Source organism: Saccopteryx leptura, chromosome 1 (assembly GCF_036850995.1).
Source record: "Saccopteryx leptura isolate mSacLep1 chromosome 1, mSacLep1_pri_phased_curated, whole genome shotgun sequence".
NCBI classification, from domain to species: Eukaryota; Metazoa; Chordata; class Mammalia; order Chiroptera; family Emballonuridae; genus Saccopteryx; species Saccopteryx leptura.
The window spans coordinates 192,661,839-192,675,859 of record NC_089503.1 but is presented as its reverse complement, the minus strand read 5'-3'; the positions used below and the strand labels follow the sequence as shown (position 1 = coordinate 192,675,859).

Genomic DNA, 14,021 nt, shown 5'->3' with positions numbered 1-14,021 from the left:
TCCTATTATTATTATTGGCTCTTACCTTTGGACAAATAATCCTTAATAAGCTCCTTGCGTTTGTAAAGGAGAGGATAGGTGTAGTAAAGTTAATAGTTCTGTCCCAACCTTGCACCAGTCTCCCCGCTAATGAAGAATCAAGGGTTTGATTTATGCCCAAAAGAGATGGGGGAATGTTAGATTCAGGGAGTACTGATATGCTGGGGCTGCCAAGAGTGTAACTATTGAAGGAACAGGGAGTGCTGATAGGGCCCCTGTGAGGCTGAGAACAAAGAAGGTCAGAGACCCTTATCAGAAGTTTTTGTTTGAAATTCGCCACTAAGCTAAAACCGGCCCCTGTTTCTATGCTGCATGCGACCTCCCTAGCCAATAGCTAAACTGCCACATCTGTTTCTGTAAATGCTTGCTCACTTAGGATATATAAGGACCTGGCTGTAAGCGCCAGGCACGGCTTCCGTTTGCAGCTCCTCGTGAACACGGTGTCTCCGGACATCTTGGGAGTTCGCCCCTGCGCAGGTTAAACTGGCCAATAAAGTAACATCTAAACTCCTGAAAGTCTCCGACATTTGTTCTCATACCCGGTAGATAGAACACAGCACACTGTGCAGACAGGCCTCAGGGCTGGGTCTTATCAAGGACATAGAGTTAACTGCCCCAAGATTGTCACGTAGGGTGACCCAGACACATGGCTTCTAGGGGACATGGAGCACAGAGACACAGAGGTAGAGTGTTCAACCTTAAAGAAGGAAGAAAATTGACACACGCTACCACATGGGTGCACCTTGATGACATTATGCTCAGTAAGCCAGTCAGCGAAGGACAAATATTGTGTGATTCCACTTATATAAGATATCTAGGAGTCCAAATCAGACACAGAACCTAGAATGGCGGGTGCCAGTGTATATGGGGACAGAGTGTCAGTCTGGACAATGAAAAAGTTGTGGAGATGGATGGTGGTGAGGGCTACCCAACAATGTGAATGAACATAGTCCCAATGAAGTGGACACTTAAAAAGTACTAAAATGGGAAATTCTATTATGCGTATTTTACCCCAAGAAAAAAACAATACACAGTGCCAGGCCCATTAAGTCCTGGGGAATTGGAAAGGTTAGGGGAGCATCTCTTCCCTCATTCTGCAGCAGTGCTGAACAAGCAAACACACAGCGGTCCACCTCATCTTCCTCCCAGCTGCTGGGAGCTAGAAACGCAAAATCGTTTCCATTCACACCTGGGAGTTCAGTTCTGGTTCACATACACCATCCATCCTATTTTATTCATCTCTATGTGAACATGAGCAGTTTCTGTTTTGAGAAATCAAATGTCTTGGGTAATGAAGCAGCAGAAGGTGGGGCAGGGGTGGGGTCCAACACAGCAGAGTATGGGAGGGGACTGCTAGGGAACCCAGAACTTAATTTTGACTGTCCCTTCTCAACTCTCTCCCTACCCATGTCTCTCCGTGGCCTCGCCCTCTATAGCAGCTACTAATGAACCAGAATGATACTCCGGCTTCACATGGCAAAAGAAGATCTGTTCTCAGGGCCACAACCTGAGGCTACAGGGTGACAGCTCCCTCCAAGGACCTCCATCAGAGACAGATCCCGACCTTTCAAGCCCAGGTGGACCCTGTTCCTTTACTGGTCCTTCTGCCCCAGTGGTGTCCTGCCCACTAGTCTCACCACCAGACTAGAAGTGCCAAGGACACAAGAGAACAGGACGGGGAAGGAGAATTACTGAGAGAAGCTAAGTTTTCAAACCACAGAGCTTTTTCCATAGCCAGGGGGGAAAAAAGATAAAATTTATCTCCAGCCAATAGATTTTCAGAAAAAAAAAATGAAGTATAAACACTCTATTTAAAACAAACCTTGAAAACAGACATTGAAAAGAATTCAGTGGTTCCAACTGCTGCAGACATAAAAGCACCGATCTCAGGGCAAAAGTCTGTCTGCTCTAGACCTGAAATTTGGTACCAGAGGTGGAGGTGGGGAGAATGTGGATATATTCCTACCCCATCTAGAGGACAATAAGATGGGCGCTACTGATCTGGGAGGAGAGATTAAAAGGAAACGGGATACGGAGAGTCAAACATCAAAATCAAGGGCTCTCAGAGCTAGCAAGGCCCGTTTGACAGATAAGGCAAATAAAACTGCCATCCGTCACTGGCTTTGCTAAGGCCAGATAACTGGTGGTGGTGCTGACCACTGAGTCCCATCCCTGATCCCCAGCTGCCAAGCCGCTGTCCTGGGCCTCTCACATTCCAGGTCCTCTGCTGCTGGGATTATGGAAATGGGAAAAGCCCAGAAGAAGATGTGAGGTATGCTACGCTAACATGCTCAGGAGTGCAAGAATCTGGTAGCTTCACCTCAACTTCTAGAAAGCAGCAGCCCTGGAAGAACATGTCCAAATGAAGAATGCTGAGCTGTTGTGTCCCTGAAGTGGAGGTGGGGGCAGGGGGTGGAGGACTGTCCCTAAGGTCATGACCTCAGCCTCTGGAAGCTCACCTGGTAGGAGAGAAAGCAAAGTGCTCCTTCCTTTTATGAAAAAAACACTTTTCAAAAATTCACATTAGAGAGGAGGGGGTGGGGAAGAGATAGAGAGAACAGGGGGAGGAGCGGGAAGCATCAACTCCCATATGTGCTTTGATCAGGCAAGCCCAGGGTTGCCTGGCGACCTCAGTGTTCCAAGTTGACGCTTGATCCACTGTGCCACCACAGGTCAGGCCCACCTTCCTTTCTTTAGTCAATTTGCTGAGAACTCTCTTGACACCCAAGCTGCTGGGACCCAGCTGACGCCTACTTCTACAAAAGGAAACGGAGGGCCCCTGAACTTGGGGCGATCTGACAGAACTCCTGGCCTATGTGAGCTGAGTGAGGACACAAGCATGCCTGGTCGCTCCAGCAACCATGGGATCAAAATAAATAAAACTGATAAAGGATGCTGACCACATATCTCACCCCAGTTATGAGACATCTTCTACAGATTTTATGGATTTTAACTGAAGCACCTGGTAAAGAAATCATGAGGCTCCTGAAGGCAAACACTGGATTTGGGTTGCTTATAAATGCAGTGACTGCTGCTCATGTTTGCAGTCCTGCCCCTGTACACCTCTCACAAAGCCCTCCGGGAAGAACGTGGCCCGTTTGCCTCAAGTCTCAGGGACTTCCTGCCAAACGTGGAGGACTGGGTTCCCAATACAAACTGAGGGTCATGACCAGGACTCTCCAGGCCTTCCGTCTGCGTCAGCTACTCTGCTGGTGAACTTTATCAAAATTACGAATTCTATCCCAAACTAGGGTGGGCTGAGACAAGAAATCCACTTATAACAATAAGCTGGGCTTGTATGGCCATGGCTGACCCAAGAGCAGTGGTCCCCAGGGCAGGGCCACATAAAGACAATTGTCTGGGGCACAGGAAGAAGACAGCAGACATCTTCAGGTATCTTTCCCCATCCTTTATAATATCTTGTTTAAAATATACTTTAGAATGTATCAGTAGATTAGTATGGTGATGTGTGTATACTTTATGAGTATTTTAACATATACGGGGATAGGGGAGTTTATATTCACAATACTTTTATGCACAGGGTGTATGATCAAAACAGTTGGAGGCCTGAGGCATCAGTGCTCTCTTAGACCTGGCTCCTTCATCTGTCAGGGGTTCTGTGGCCATGCTGAGAGACACCAGGCTCCTATATTCGATTTAGTGCTACCTCCTCCCACCCGCCTGTCTACACTACTAGACATCTAACACACAGAACACAGGAAGCCTCGCACAGTATAAAGTATTATAACCAGTGGTTACTTACAAAGCACAACATTCTAGCTGTGTCCATCATTCTTGAGGAAAATATATTTCTTAACCATAGCAAAATAATTTCTACAGGACAAAAATCACATGTGTGCTAGTTCAGTAAGAAAAAAAGGTTTCAACACACACAGAAAAGAGAAAATCCTCTGGAAAATAAAAATATGATATAGTTTGTGCATCAAAAGTTAATAATAATTTGCCCTGGCTGGATAGCTCAGTTGGTTACAGCATCATTACGAAGTGCAGAGGTTGCCTGTTTGATCCCCGGTTAGGGCACATACAGAAAACAGATGTTCCTGTCTGTCTCTCTCTCTCTCTCTCCCCCCCTCTCCCCCTTCCTCTCTCTAAAATCAATAAAATAAACATTAAAAGTTAGTAATAATTCAAAAAAGAGAGTAATTAGTACATTCCTAGTTCTCTGAAAATAAGAAAGACAATTCTATAACAGTTAAGAATATGACAGCCAGGGTCAATGCCAGATTAAATTGAAAGAGTATGACTCTTAATAGTCATATCTAGTATAAGGTTTTAAGATGGCTTCTCCCTCCCTCTCCATATATGCCTTAAAATCTATCAGAACACTGGTATTTTTAATAGAAGATAATCCACAGGAAGTCTCATTAATCCACACAGCAGAAGTATATCCTATTATTATAATAAAGAAATGCTTATTAGCTAACTATTCTATTAGGGCGCTCCCCAGTGCATGGGCAATGCCTGTTTCACATTGGAAGGAACTGTGGCTCAGGGCTTCATGACTCACCCAGGAGTCAGGGAAGAAGCACGGGACAGACCTAACAGAGACGTCCAATGCACTCTCTCTCCCTTCTCCCTGCCCCCTCCCCCCATGTCTAGTGTACCTGGGACAATTGGGAAGGTACAAAAAGGGCCTGGACTCCCTGGCCAATGCTTGTCCAACCCAGTAAGAAATACAAATATATAAACTCATCATCAAAGCAAAACTTTCATGAACCAACTTCCAATTTCCAGTCCAGCATGTAAGAAGCTTGGAAGTCATCACTCTCTCCTAACAATAAGTAAAACTCTAAACAAGCTGAAAAGTCAACCATTCTTTTTAGATCTCTCAGAGAAGTGAGGTCATGGGGCAAACTACTGCTCTAAAACCTGTAGAGACCAACAGATGACCAGAGAGAATCACAACTTACTTGAGTAGCAACCTCTGTGGGAACTGGCATTTGAGTGAATAATTGCTGGGGGCTCACTGTGGAGAAGTCTGAGAGATAAAAACTCCAGGGGACAGTAATGGGGGGCACAATTGTGAGTTCTACCTCTTGCAGCTTAACCATATTTCTCAGTGAAGACAGATTCCCCTCTTGCTTCCAGGAGGGAGGGGGAAAAGAAACAGTTTTGAAATAGACTAGATATTCTGTTTTTAACAAGGCTTGCCCTCAAGAGAAAGTACTTCACCAGAGCCTACCTTATTGGGTTTATCAGAGCCTAACCAACCTGGAGGAAGGTAAGCACCCAACGACCACAGGCTATCCTAGCCTTCCACATGGGAGAAGGGAAATACCCAATTTCTTTTTTTTTTTTTTTTTAAATAAATTTTTATTAATGGTAATGGGATGACATTAATAAATCAGGGTACATATATTCAAAGAAAACATGTCTAGGTTATTTTGTCATTAAATTATGTTGCATACCCCTCGCCCAAAGTCAGATTGTCCTTCGCCACCCTCTATCTAGTTCTCTGTGCCCCTCCCCCTCCCCCTAACTCTCCCCCTGTTCTCCCTCCCCCCACCCCTGGTAACCACCACACTCTTGTCCATGTCTCTTAGTCTCATTTTTATGTTCCACCAATGTATGGAATCATGTAGTTCTTGTTTTTTTCTGATTTACTTATTTCACTCCTTATAATGTTATCAAGATCCCACCATTTTGCTGTAAATGATCTGATGTCATCGTTTCTTATGGCTGAGTAGTATTCCATAGTGTATATGTGCCACATCTTCTTTATCCAGTCTTCTATTGAAGGGCTTTTTGGTTGTTTCCATGTCTTGGCCACTGTGAACAGTGCTGCAATGAACATGGGGCTACATGTGTCTTCACGTATCAATGTTTCTGAGGTTTTGGGGTATATACCCAGTAGAGGGATTGCTGGGTCATAAGGTAGTTCTATTTGCAGTTTTTTGAGGAACCACCATACTTTCCTCCATAATGGTTGTACTACTTTACAGTCCCACCAACAGTGAATGAGGGTTCCTTTTTCTCCACAGCCTCTCCAACATTTGCTATTACCCGTCTTGTTGATCATAGCTAATCTAACAGGGGTGAGGTGGTATCTCATTGTAGTTTTGATTTGCATTTCCCTAATAACTAATGAAGCTGAGCATTTTTTCATATATCTGTTGGCCATTTGTATCTCTTCCTGGGAGAAGTGTCTATTCATGTCTTCTTCCCATTTTTTTATTGGATTGTTTGTTTGTTTGTTGTTGAGTTTTATGAGTTCTTTGTAAATTTTGGAAATTAGGCCCTTATCTGAGCTGTTGTTTGAAAATATCATTTCCCATTTAGTTGGCTGTCTGTTTATTTTGTTGTCAGTTTCTCTTGCTGAGCAAAAACTTTTTATTCTGATGTAGTCCCATTCATTTATCTTTGCCTTCACTTCTCTTGCCATTGGAGTCAAGTTCATAAAATGTTCTTTAAAACCCAGGTCCATGAGTTTAGTACCTATGTCTTCTTCTATGTACTTTATTGTTTCAGGTCTTATATTTAGGTCTTTGATCCATTTTGAATTAATTTTAGTACACGGGGACAGGCTGTAGTCGAGTTTCATTCTTTTGCATGTGGCTTTCCAGTTTTCCCAACACCATTTGTTGAATAGGCTTTCTTTTCTCCATTGTGTGTTGTTGGCCCCTTTATCAAAGATTATTTGACCATATATATGTGGTTTTATTTCTGGGCTTTCTATTCTGTTCCATTGGTCTGAGTGTCTATTTTTCTGCCAATACCATGCTGTTTTGATTATTGTGGCCCTATAATATAGTTTAAAGTCAGGTATTGTAATGCCCCCAGCTTCATTCTTTTTCCTTAGGATTGTTTTGGCTATTCAGGGTTTTTTATAGTTCCATATAAATCTGATGATTTTTTGTTCCATTTCTTTAAAAAATCCCATAGGGATTTTGATGGGAATTGCATTAAATTTGTATATTGCTTTGGGTAATATGGCCATTTTGATTATATTTATTCTTCCTATCCAAGAACAAGGAATATTTTTCCATCTCATTGTATCTTTTTCGATTTCTCTTAACAATGCTTTGTAATTTTCATTATATAGGTCCTTTACATTCTTTGTTATGTTTATTCCTAGGTATTTTATTTTTTTTGTTGCAATCGTGAAGGGGATTATTTTTTTGAGTTCGTTTTCTAATATTTCATTGTTGGCATAGAGAAAGGCTATGGACTTCTGTATGTTAATTTTGTATCCTGCGACCTTACTGTATTGGTTTATTGTTTCTAATAATCTTTTTGTGGAGTCCTTCGGGTTTTTCGATGTATAGGATCATATCATCAGCAAAAAGTGATACCTTTACTTCTTCTTTTCCAATATGGATGCCTTTTAGGAAATACCCAATTTCACTTGACTGTAGCAATCCAGTTCCATGTAAATGGGAGAAAAACTGAGAAGCATTTGTGAGGTTTACAGCCTGAGGACAGAGGCTCACTAAAAAGATAAAGACATCATATAAACATAGAATGTTTCCCCTCCCCCTACATCTCACTACGACATCACCAAAGGCCTATTTCCTGGACTTCCTTTTACCCGGTACATTATACCTGGCTTGTAAGAGGGAAAAAATCACAAGGCATACTAAAAAGCAAACAAACAAACAAACAAACAAAAAACAATAACCAAAAACCAAAGAACAGTATAAAGAGACAAAGCAGACATCAAAGTCAGATTCAAATATGTCAGGAATGTTGGAATTATCCTACCAGGAATCTAAAACAACTATGATGAATATGTTAAGGACATCACTACAGATCCTATGGACATTAAAAGGAGAATAAAGGAACACTATGGATATTTCTCAACAGAGCCAAATATCAACAGTACGATTGAAATTGCTTTTGAGAGTCAAATTTTTTAAACTTAAACTATATAGGTAGTTACATTTCTTATCGAGGTAGCGCCCGCATGTGGTGTTTTGTGGAAGAGCCACACTCAAGGGGCCAAAGAGCCGCATGTGGCTCGCAAGCTGCAGTTTGCCACTCAGGGACCTAGATGAATGGATCAATTTCTTGAAAGATGCAATCTACCAAAAATCAGACAAGAACAAATAGACTATTTCAATAGACCTATATCTATTAAAGAAATTGTATCAATATTTATTAACCTTCCAAACAGAAAGCACCAGGTCTAGATGGGTTCTTTGGTGAATTCTATCAAATATTTAAGGAAGAAATTATACTAATTCTCTACAATCTCTTCCAGAAGACAGAAATAGGGAGAATGCTTCCTAGCTAATTCTATGAGGTCAACATTACCCTAATAACAAAACAAGACAAAGACATTTCAAGAAAAGAAATCTACAAACCAATCCGTCACGAGTATAGATGTAAAAATCCTCAACCAAATATTGGCAAATTGAATCCAACAATGTATAAAAGCAATTATATATCATGATCAAGTAGGATTTATCCCATGTATGCAAGGCTGGTTGGTTCAACAAATGAAAATCAATTAATGAAATCCATCACATTAGAGACTAAAGACGAAAAACTGTATCATGTTAATAGACGCAGATAAAGCATCTGACAAAATCCAACACTCATTCATAATAGAAACTCTCAGCAAACCAGGAGTAGAGGGTACAATTCTTCAACTTGATAAAGAACATCTACAAGAAACCTACAGTTAACATCATACTTAATGGTGAGAAACTAGAACTTTTTAAAAAGATTTTATTTATTCATGTTTAGGGGGGGGAAGAGAGAGAGAGAGAGAAAGGGGAGCAGCAGGAAGTATCAACTCCTATATGTGCCTTGACCAGGCAAGCCTGGGGTTTCGAACTGGTGACCTCAGCGTTCTGGGTTGATGCTTTATCCACCGAGCCACCATAGGTCAGGCCGAAACTAGAACGTTCATCAGGGAAAAGGCAAAAATAACCTCTCTCACCACTCCTTTTCAAGATTGTACTAGAAGTCCTAGCTACTGCAGTAAGACAAGTAAACCAAAAGTGTAATACAGATTGAGAAAAAAGAAGTAAATGGTCTTTACTTGCTGATGACATGATTATCTATATAGAAAATCTGAAAGAATCAACAAAGAACTCTTGGAACTAATAAGTAATTATAACAAGGTTGCAGGATACAAGGTTATTATACAAAAGTCAATGAACAATGAACATCTGATTTTTGAAATTAAAAGCACAATACCATTTCCATTAGCACATCCCAAAATGAAATACTTTGGTATAAATCTAACAAAATAGGCATAAAGTTTATATGAGCAAATCTATAAAACTCTAAAGAAAAATTTTTTTTTATAGAATTAAATAAATGGCCTTGGCCTTATGGCTCAGTTAGTTAGAGCATCATCCTGAAGCAGAGTTGCCAGTTTGATCCCTGGTCGGGGCACATACAGAAATAGATTCATGTTCCTCTCTCTCTCTCTCTCTCTCTCTCTCTCTCTCTCTCCCCCTTTGTTTCTTGCTAAAATTAATAAATTTAAATTTAAAAAAAAAACCTTCTTAAAAAGAATTAAATAAATGGAGAAATACTGAAGAGTCAATATTGTCAAGATGTTAGTTAGTTCTTACCAACTTAATCTTTAGATGTAACACAACCCAAATCAAAATCCCACCAAGTTACTTTGTGGATATCAACAAGCTGATTCTAACATTTATACAGAAAGGCAAAAAAAAAACCCTTTAGAATAGCCAACACAATATTGAAGGGGAAGAACAAAGTTGGAGGACTGACACTACCCAACTTTAAGACTTAATAGAAAGCTAACATAATCAAAAGAGAGTAATATTTGGGAAAAAATGGAAAAATAGATCTATAGAATAGGATAGAGGACCCAGACATAGACCCACATAAATAGTTAAGTCATCTTTGACAATGGAGCAAAGACAATCTTTTCAACAAACAGTGCTGGAACAAGTGGACATCCACATGCAAAAAAAAAAAAAAAATCTAAATACAAACCTTACACCCTTCTCAAATATTAACTCAAAATGAATCACAGACCTAAATATGGAGCTCAAAATTATAAAACTCCTAGAAGACAACAAAGAAAAAAAAGTCTAAGTGACCTTGGATATGGGGGTCACATTTTAGATACAATATCAAAGACAAAATCCATGAAAGAGCTGGTAAGCTCAACTTTATTAGAATTAAATTCTTATGCTCTGGGAGACAGTGTCAAGAGAATGAGAAGACGAGCCACAGGCCGAGAGGAAATATTTGCGAATAATGAATCCGATAAAGAACTGTTATCCAAAATATACAGAGAACTCTTTAAAACTTAACAATAAGAAAGAGAACCACCCAATTAAAAAATGGACCAAAGACATGGACACCTCACCAAAGAAAGTACACAGATGGCAAATAAACATCTGAAAAGATACTCCACATCATGTTGTCAAGGAAATGCTAATTAAAACTACGAGGTACCTCTTCCAACCTATTAGAGTGGACAAGAGGAAGAACACCGACAACACCCAGTGCTGCTGAGGGTGTGGAGCAAAAGGAATGCTCATTCATTGCCTGTGGGAATGCAAAACAGCATAGCCCCTTCTGAAAGATACTTTGGCGGCTTCTCACATAAATAAACATATCCCTACCATATGATCCAGCAGTCGCACTCCCTAGTAGTCACTGAAATGAACTAAAAACTTATGTTCGCACATATACCTGCTGCACACAGATGTTTAAGCAGCTTTATTTACAATTGCCAGAACTTAGAAGCCACCAAGATGTCCTTTAGTCAGGGAATGAATGAATAAATTTTGGTACACCAGACAATAAAATCCTATTCAGTGATAAACCAAGCTATCAAGCCATGAAAAGACACAAAGGAACTTTCCATGTGCATGACTAAGTGAAAGATGCCAATCTGAAAAGGCTACATACCATGCAATTCCAACTATAGGACATTCTGGGAAAGGACCTTCATGGAGACAGTAAAAGGATCAGTGTTTGCCAAGGATTAGGGAGATGGGGAAAGGAGGAACAGCAGAGCACAGAGAATTTTTAGAACAGTGAAACTATTCTTTATAATACTATAGTGGTAGGTTAGTGTCACTGAATATACAACACCAAGAGTGACTCCTAGTGTAAACCATGGACTCTAGGTGATCATGGCATATCAGGCGACTTTAACAAATGCACCCCACTGGTGAGGGGTGCTGATAGTGAGGAAGGCTGTGCACGTGTGGGGGCAAGGAGTGCGGAAATTTCTGTACTTTCTGCTCAGTATTGCTATGAACCTAAAACTGCTGGGAACTGATACATACCACCCTATATTTTCTGTTTCATCCTACTTTTTCTTTCAACAAATTTTAGTTGCCCCTCCTGCCAGTAAACTTACTTCATCACCCACTAATTGGCCCAAAGGAAGTCAGAAAAACATGGCACTCAGACACTGTCTCCCTCTGCCCTATGGAATCCACTCTCTGCCCCACAGGACACATGCTCTGAACTCCACCACATTCAGCTCATTCACAGTCAGCGGGTAAAATGACTTCCCGACCACTGGCCACTAGCTCAAGACTGAACAGGAGCGCTGTAGTACCTGGAGGGAGGGTCTCCATGCTCTGCGCTTTCTCATCCCTGTTGCTGTAGTGAAGGTCTTTCTTCTTAATTGGGTCAATTTCATTCCAGTCCTCCTAGGGAAACAAAAACACAAAACGAGTTGATTGGTACATCAAGCACACCTTCATTCATCAGTTCCATAAACAGTGAGTTCTATGACGCCAGTGAGCCCTGGAGACGCAATGATGAGTGGCAGAGAATCTCCATCTCCGGGACCTGCATCCGAGAACTCTGGTGGAAGAGAAAGCAAGGGGAGAAAAGTGTGCAAATGGCCTTTTCTAAGGGAGAATTTGCATTTCTCTCTTTCATTTTATAACTGTATTGTATATGTATGAGAAAGAAATACTACTGAAACTCCCAGGGCTCCACAGATCTGTGAGGGAAGGGAAGGGAGCTAGGGGAAATGAATTAAATAAAAGAATTTAATGGTGCTTAAATTATTTATTTATTTTTTAAAAAAATACTTCATTTATTCATTTTAGAGAGATGAAAGAGAGAGAAGGGGAGGGAGGAGCGGGAAGCATCAACTCCCAGGCAAGCTCAGGGTTTCAAACCGGCAACCTCAGCATTCCAAGTCAATGCTTTATCCACTGTGCCAGCACAGGTCAGAATAGTGATTAAATTAAAGACATGAAAATCAGGGGAGCTCTCCAGACATCGTAGATGGTTTAAGGATGCCCTAGTACCAGACTGTCCCACAGGGCCCTCCTCAAAGGTTGTTAAATGATTTGTTTCATTCCACTCAGTAACATAACAGTAGAGGGAGAGGAAAGACCCATCGGGCTTTTCCTAGGGCTTACCCTCACAGGGCTGCCACAGGGACAGAGGCGCACATCCAGGGCTTAACACGAAACCGAAATAAGATATAAGCTCTGGTAGAAGGTACTCAACTCATCTGCGCAATTTTCTCTAATCTATCAACATTAAATCAAATTAAATAGCAACTACAGGACCACAGAGCTAAATTTATTTTTCAGTCCTTGGAATCTGACTCCTATGAATAAATAAGGGTTTCTGTCTATAGCCCAAATCTGAAACACCTCAGAAACACTCTCCAGCTAGTAACTGACCCACACAAACTTCTGTAAGCCAAGTATTGTCCACTGGCCAGATGCTATGAGGACTGTCTGCAGCATTGGCCCCCCTTTCAGAGCAGACCAGCCCATCCTGTATGGGTTATTCAACCAGCATTCCCCTCAAACCAGCAGGGACTGGGTGCTGTGTATAAACTGACCACTGGAGACTGTTGGGCTTTTTAAAATGTAAAGTGAAATCCCCAAGAAGCAAAATCCCTGGGGCTGAGCTAGATCGTACATTTTCCCCAAATGCAAGTTTCTCTGCCAATAACCTGCATTTTGACTCAAAAGGTACAGTAATGGAGGGTAAATGGTGCTGAGGCCCTGCCCCCTGGAGGCCAGCTTTTCCTTTGTTGCCTCTGCAGTGAAAGAGCCATCAGGGCCATCATGGAAAAATCCTCCTGGAGGGCAACTCCCAGTGGGCTGGCAAGAGGGACCCCCCTGCACCCAGTGGTCCCAGCCACCAACCCCCTCCATCACAAGGCCTCTCAAGTCCCCCAACTACTGAGATTTTTGAAGATCCTATCCCACACATCCTAACAATTGCATTGAGATGCATCTGTATCCTGATTTAAATTTTTTTTCCTGCAAAAATTGTTTAAATTTAAATTATTTATAATTTGCCTTTTGAGATTATTTGGTTATTAATAAATTTTTCAATTTACTATTGTAATGTTTTTGCAGCAATTTTGGCAAATGCGCTATTAGGACATAATTGTGAATGCTAAATTCAGCAAGTAATGACGATACCGAGTCACACTGGTAGGCTTTTAATTAAGCATTATTAATGTTTTATTTTGTAGCTTGCCTGTTGCATTTTCTGGCTAGTAATTTCTGTTTGCAGGCCTACTACATACCATTAACCTTAAATGGTCAAACCATTTAACCTTATACTTGAAAAAATCCAAAAGCGGACATTGTTAGAGGAACCCATGACTTCAGTCTTTTCTACATGTAAGAAGAATCAAGGCATTATCTGTAGTGTTCACCAAATCAACAGATGCATCAATGTTTTCTCAGGAAATAAATGTTTCTTCTTACCGAGACTGACTAGTCCATATGTAACATTCACCTCCCTTCCCGCTGCCCAGTCAACCATGTCCATCATAAAACTGTGGCCAGAGACAAAGACTGTGTGTAACAAGGGCACGACATAGTTTGCAAGCAAGTAAAATAATGGTTAAGTGCCATTTATGAATGCCTGCCATGCACCAGCATTGTGCACAGACAGTGTTTCATCCCTGCGACAGATTTAATATTGTATAATTCCTGTTTCACAGTGGGGACACAGATAATCAGAGGTTAAGCAATTTGTCCAGGTTATACAGTGGGTAAGAAGAACAAGTTGGCCCTTTATAA

General features: G+C 41.1%; 1 protein-coding gene across 3 annotated transcripts in view; it reads right to left on the bottom strand.

Moving 5' to 3' along the window:
* The window catches only part of GALNT2 (polypeptide N-acetylgalactosaminyltransferase 2), a 222,721-nt gene that overhangs the window by 102,078 nt on the left and 106,622 nt on the right, over window positions 1-14,021 (bottom strand). For all 3 annotated transcript variants that reach the window (XR_010751235.1, XM_066383635.1, XM_066383637.1), the window contains exon 2: window positions 11,567-11,660. Coding sequence is in view for 2 of the 3 variants with exons in the window: in XM_066383635.1 (XP_066239732.1) it covers window positions 11,567-11,660 (94 nt within the window). In the remaining variant the exon portion in view is untranslated. The remainder of the gene's footprint in view (window positions 1-11,566; window positions 11,661-14,021) is intronic.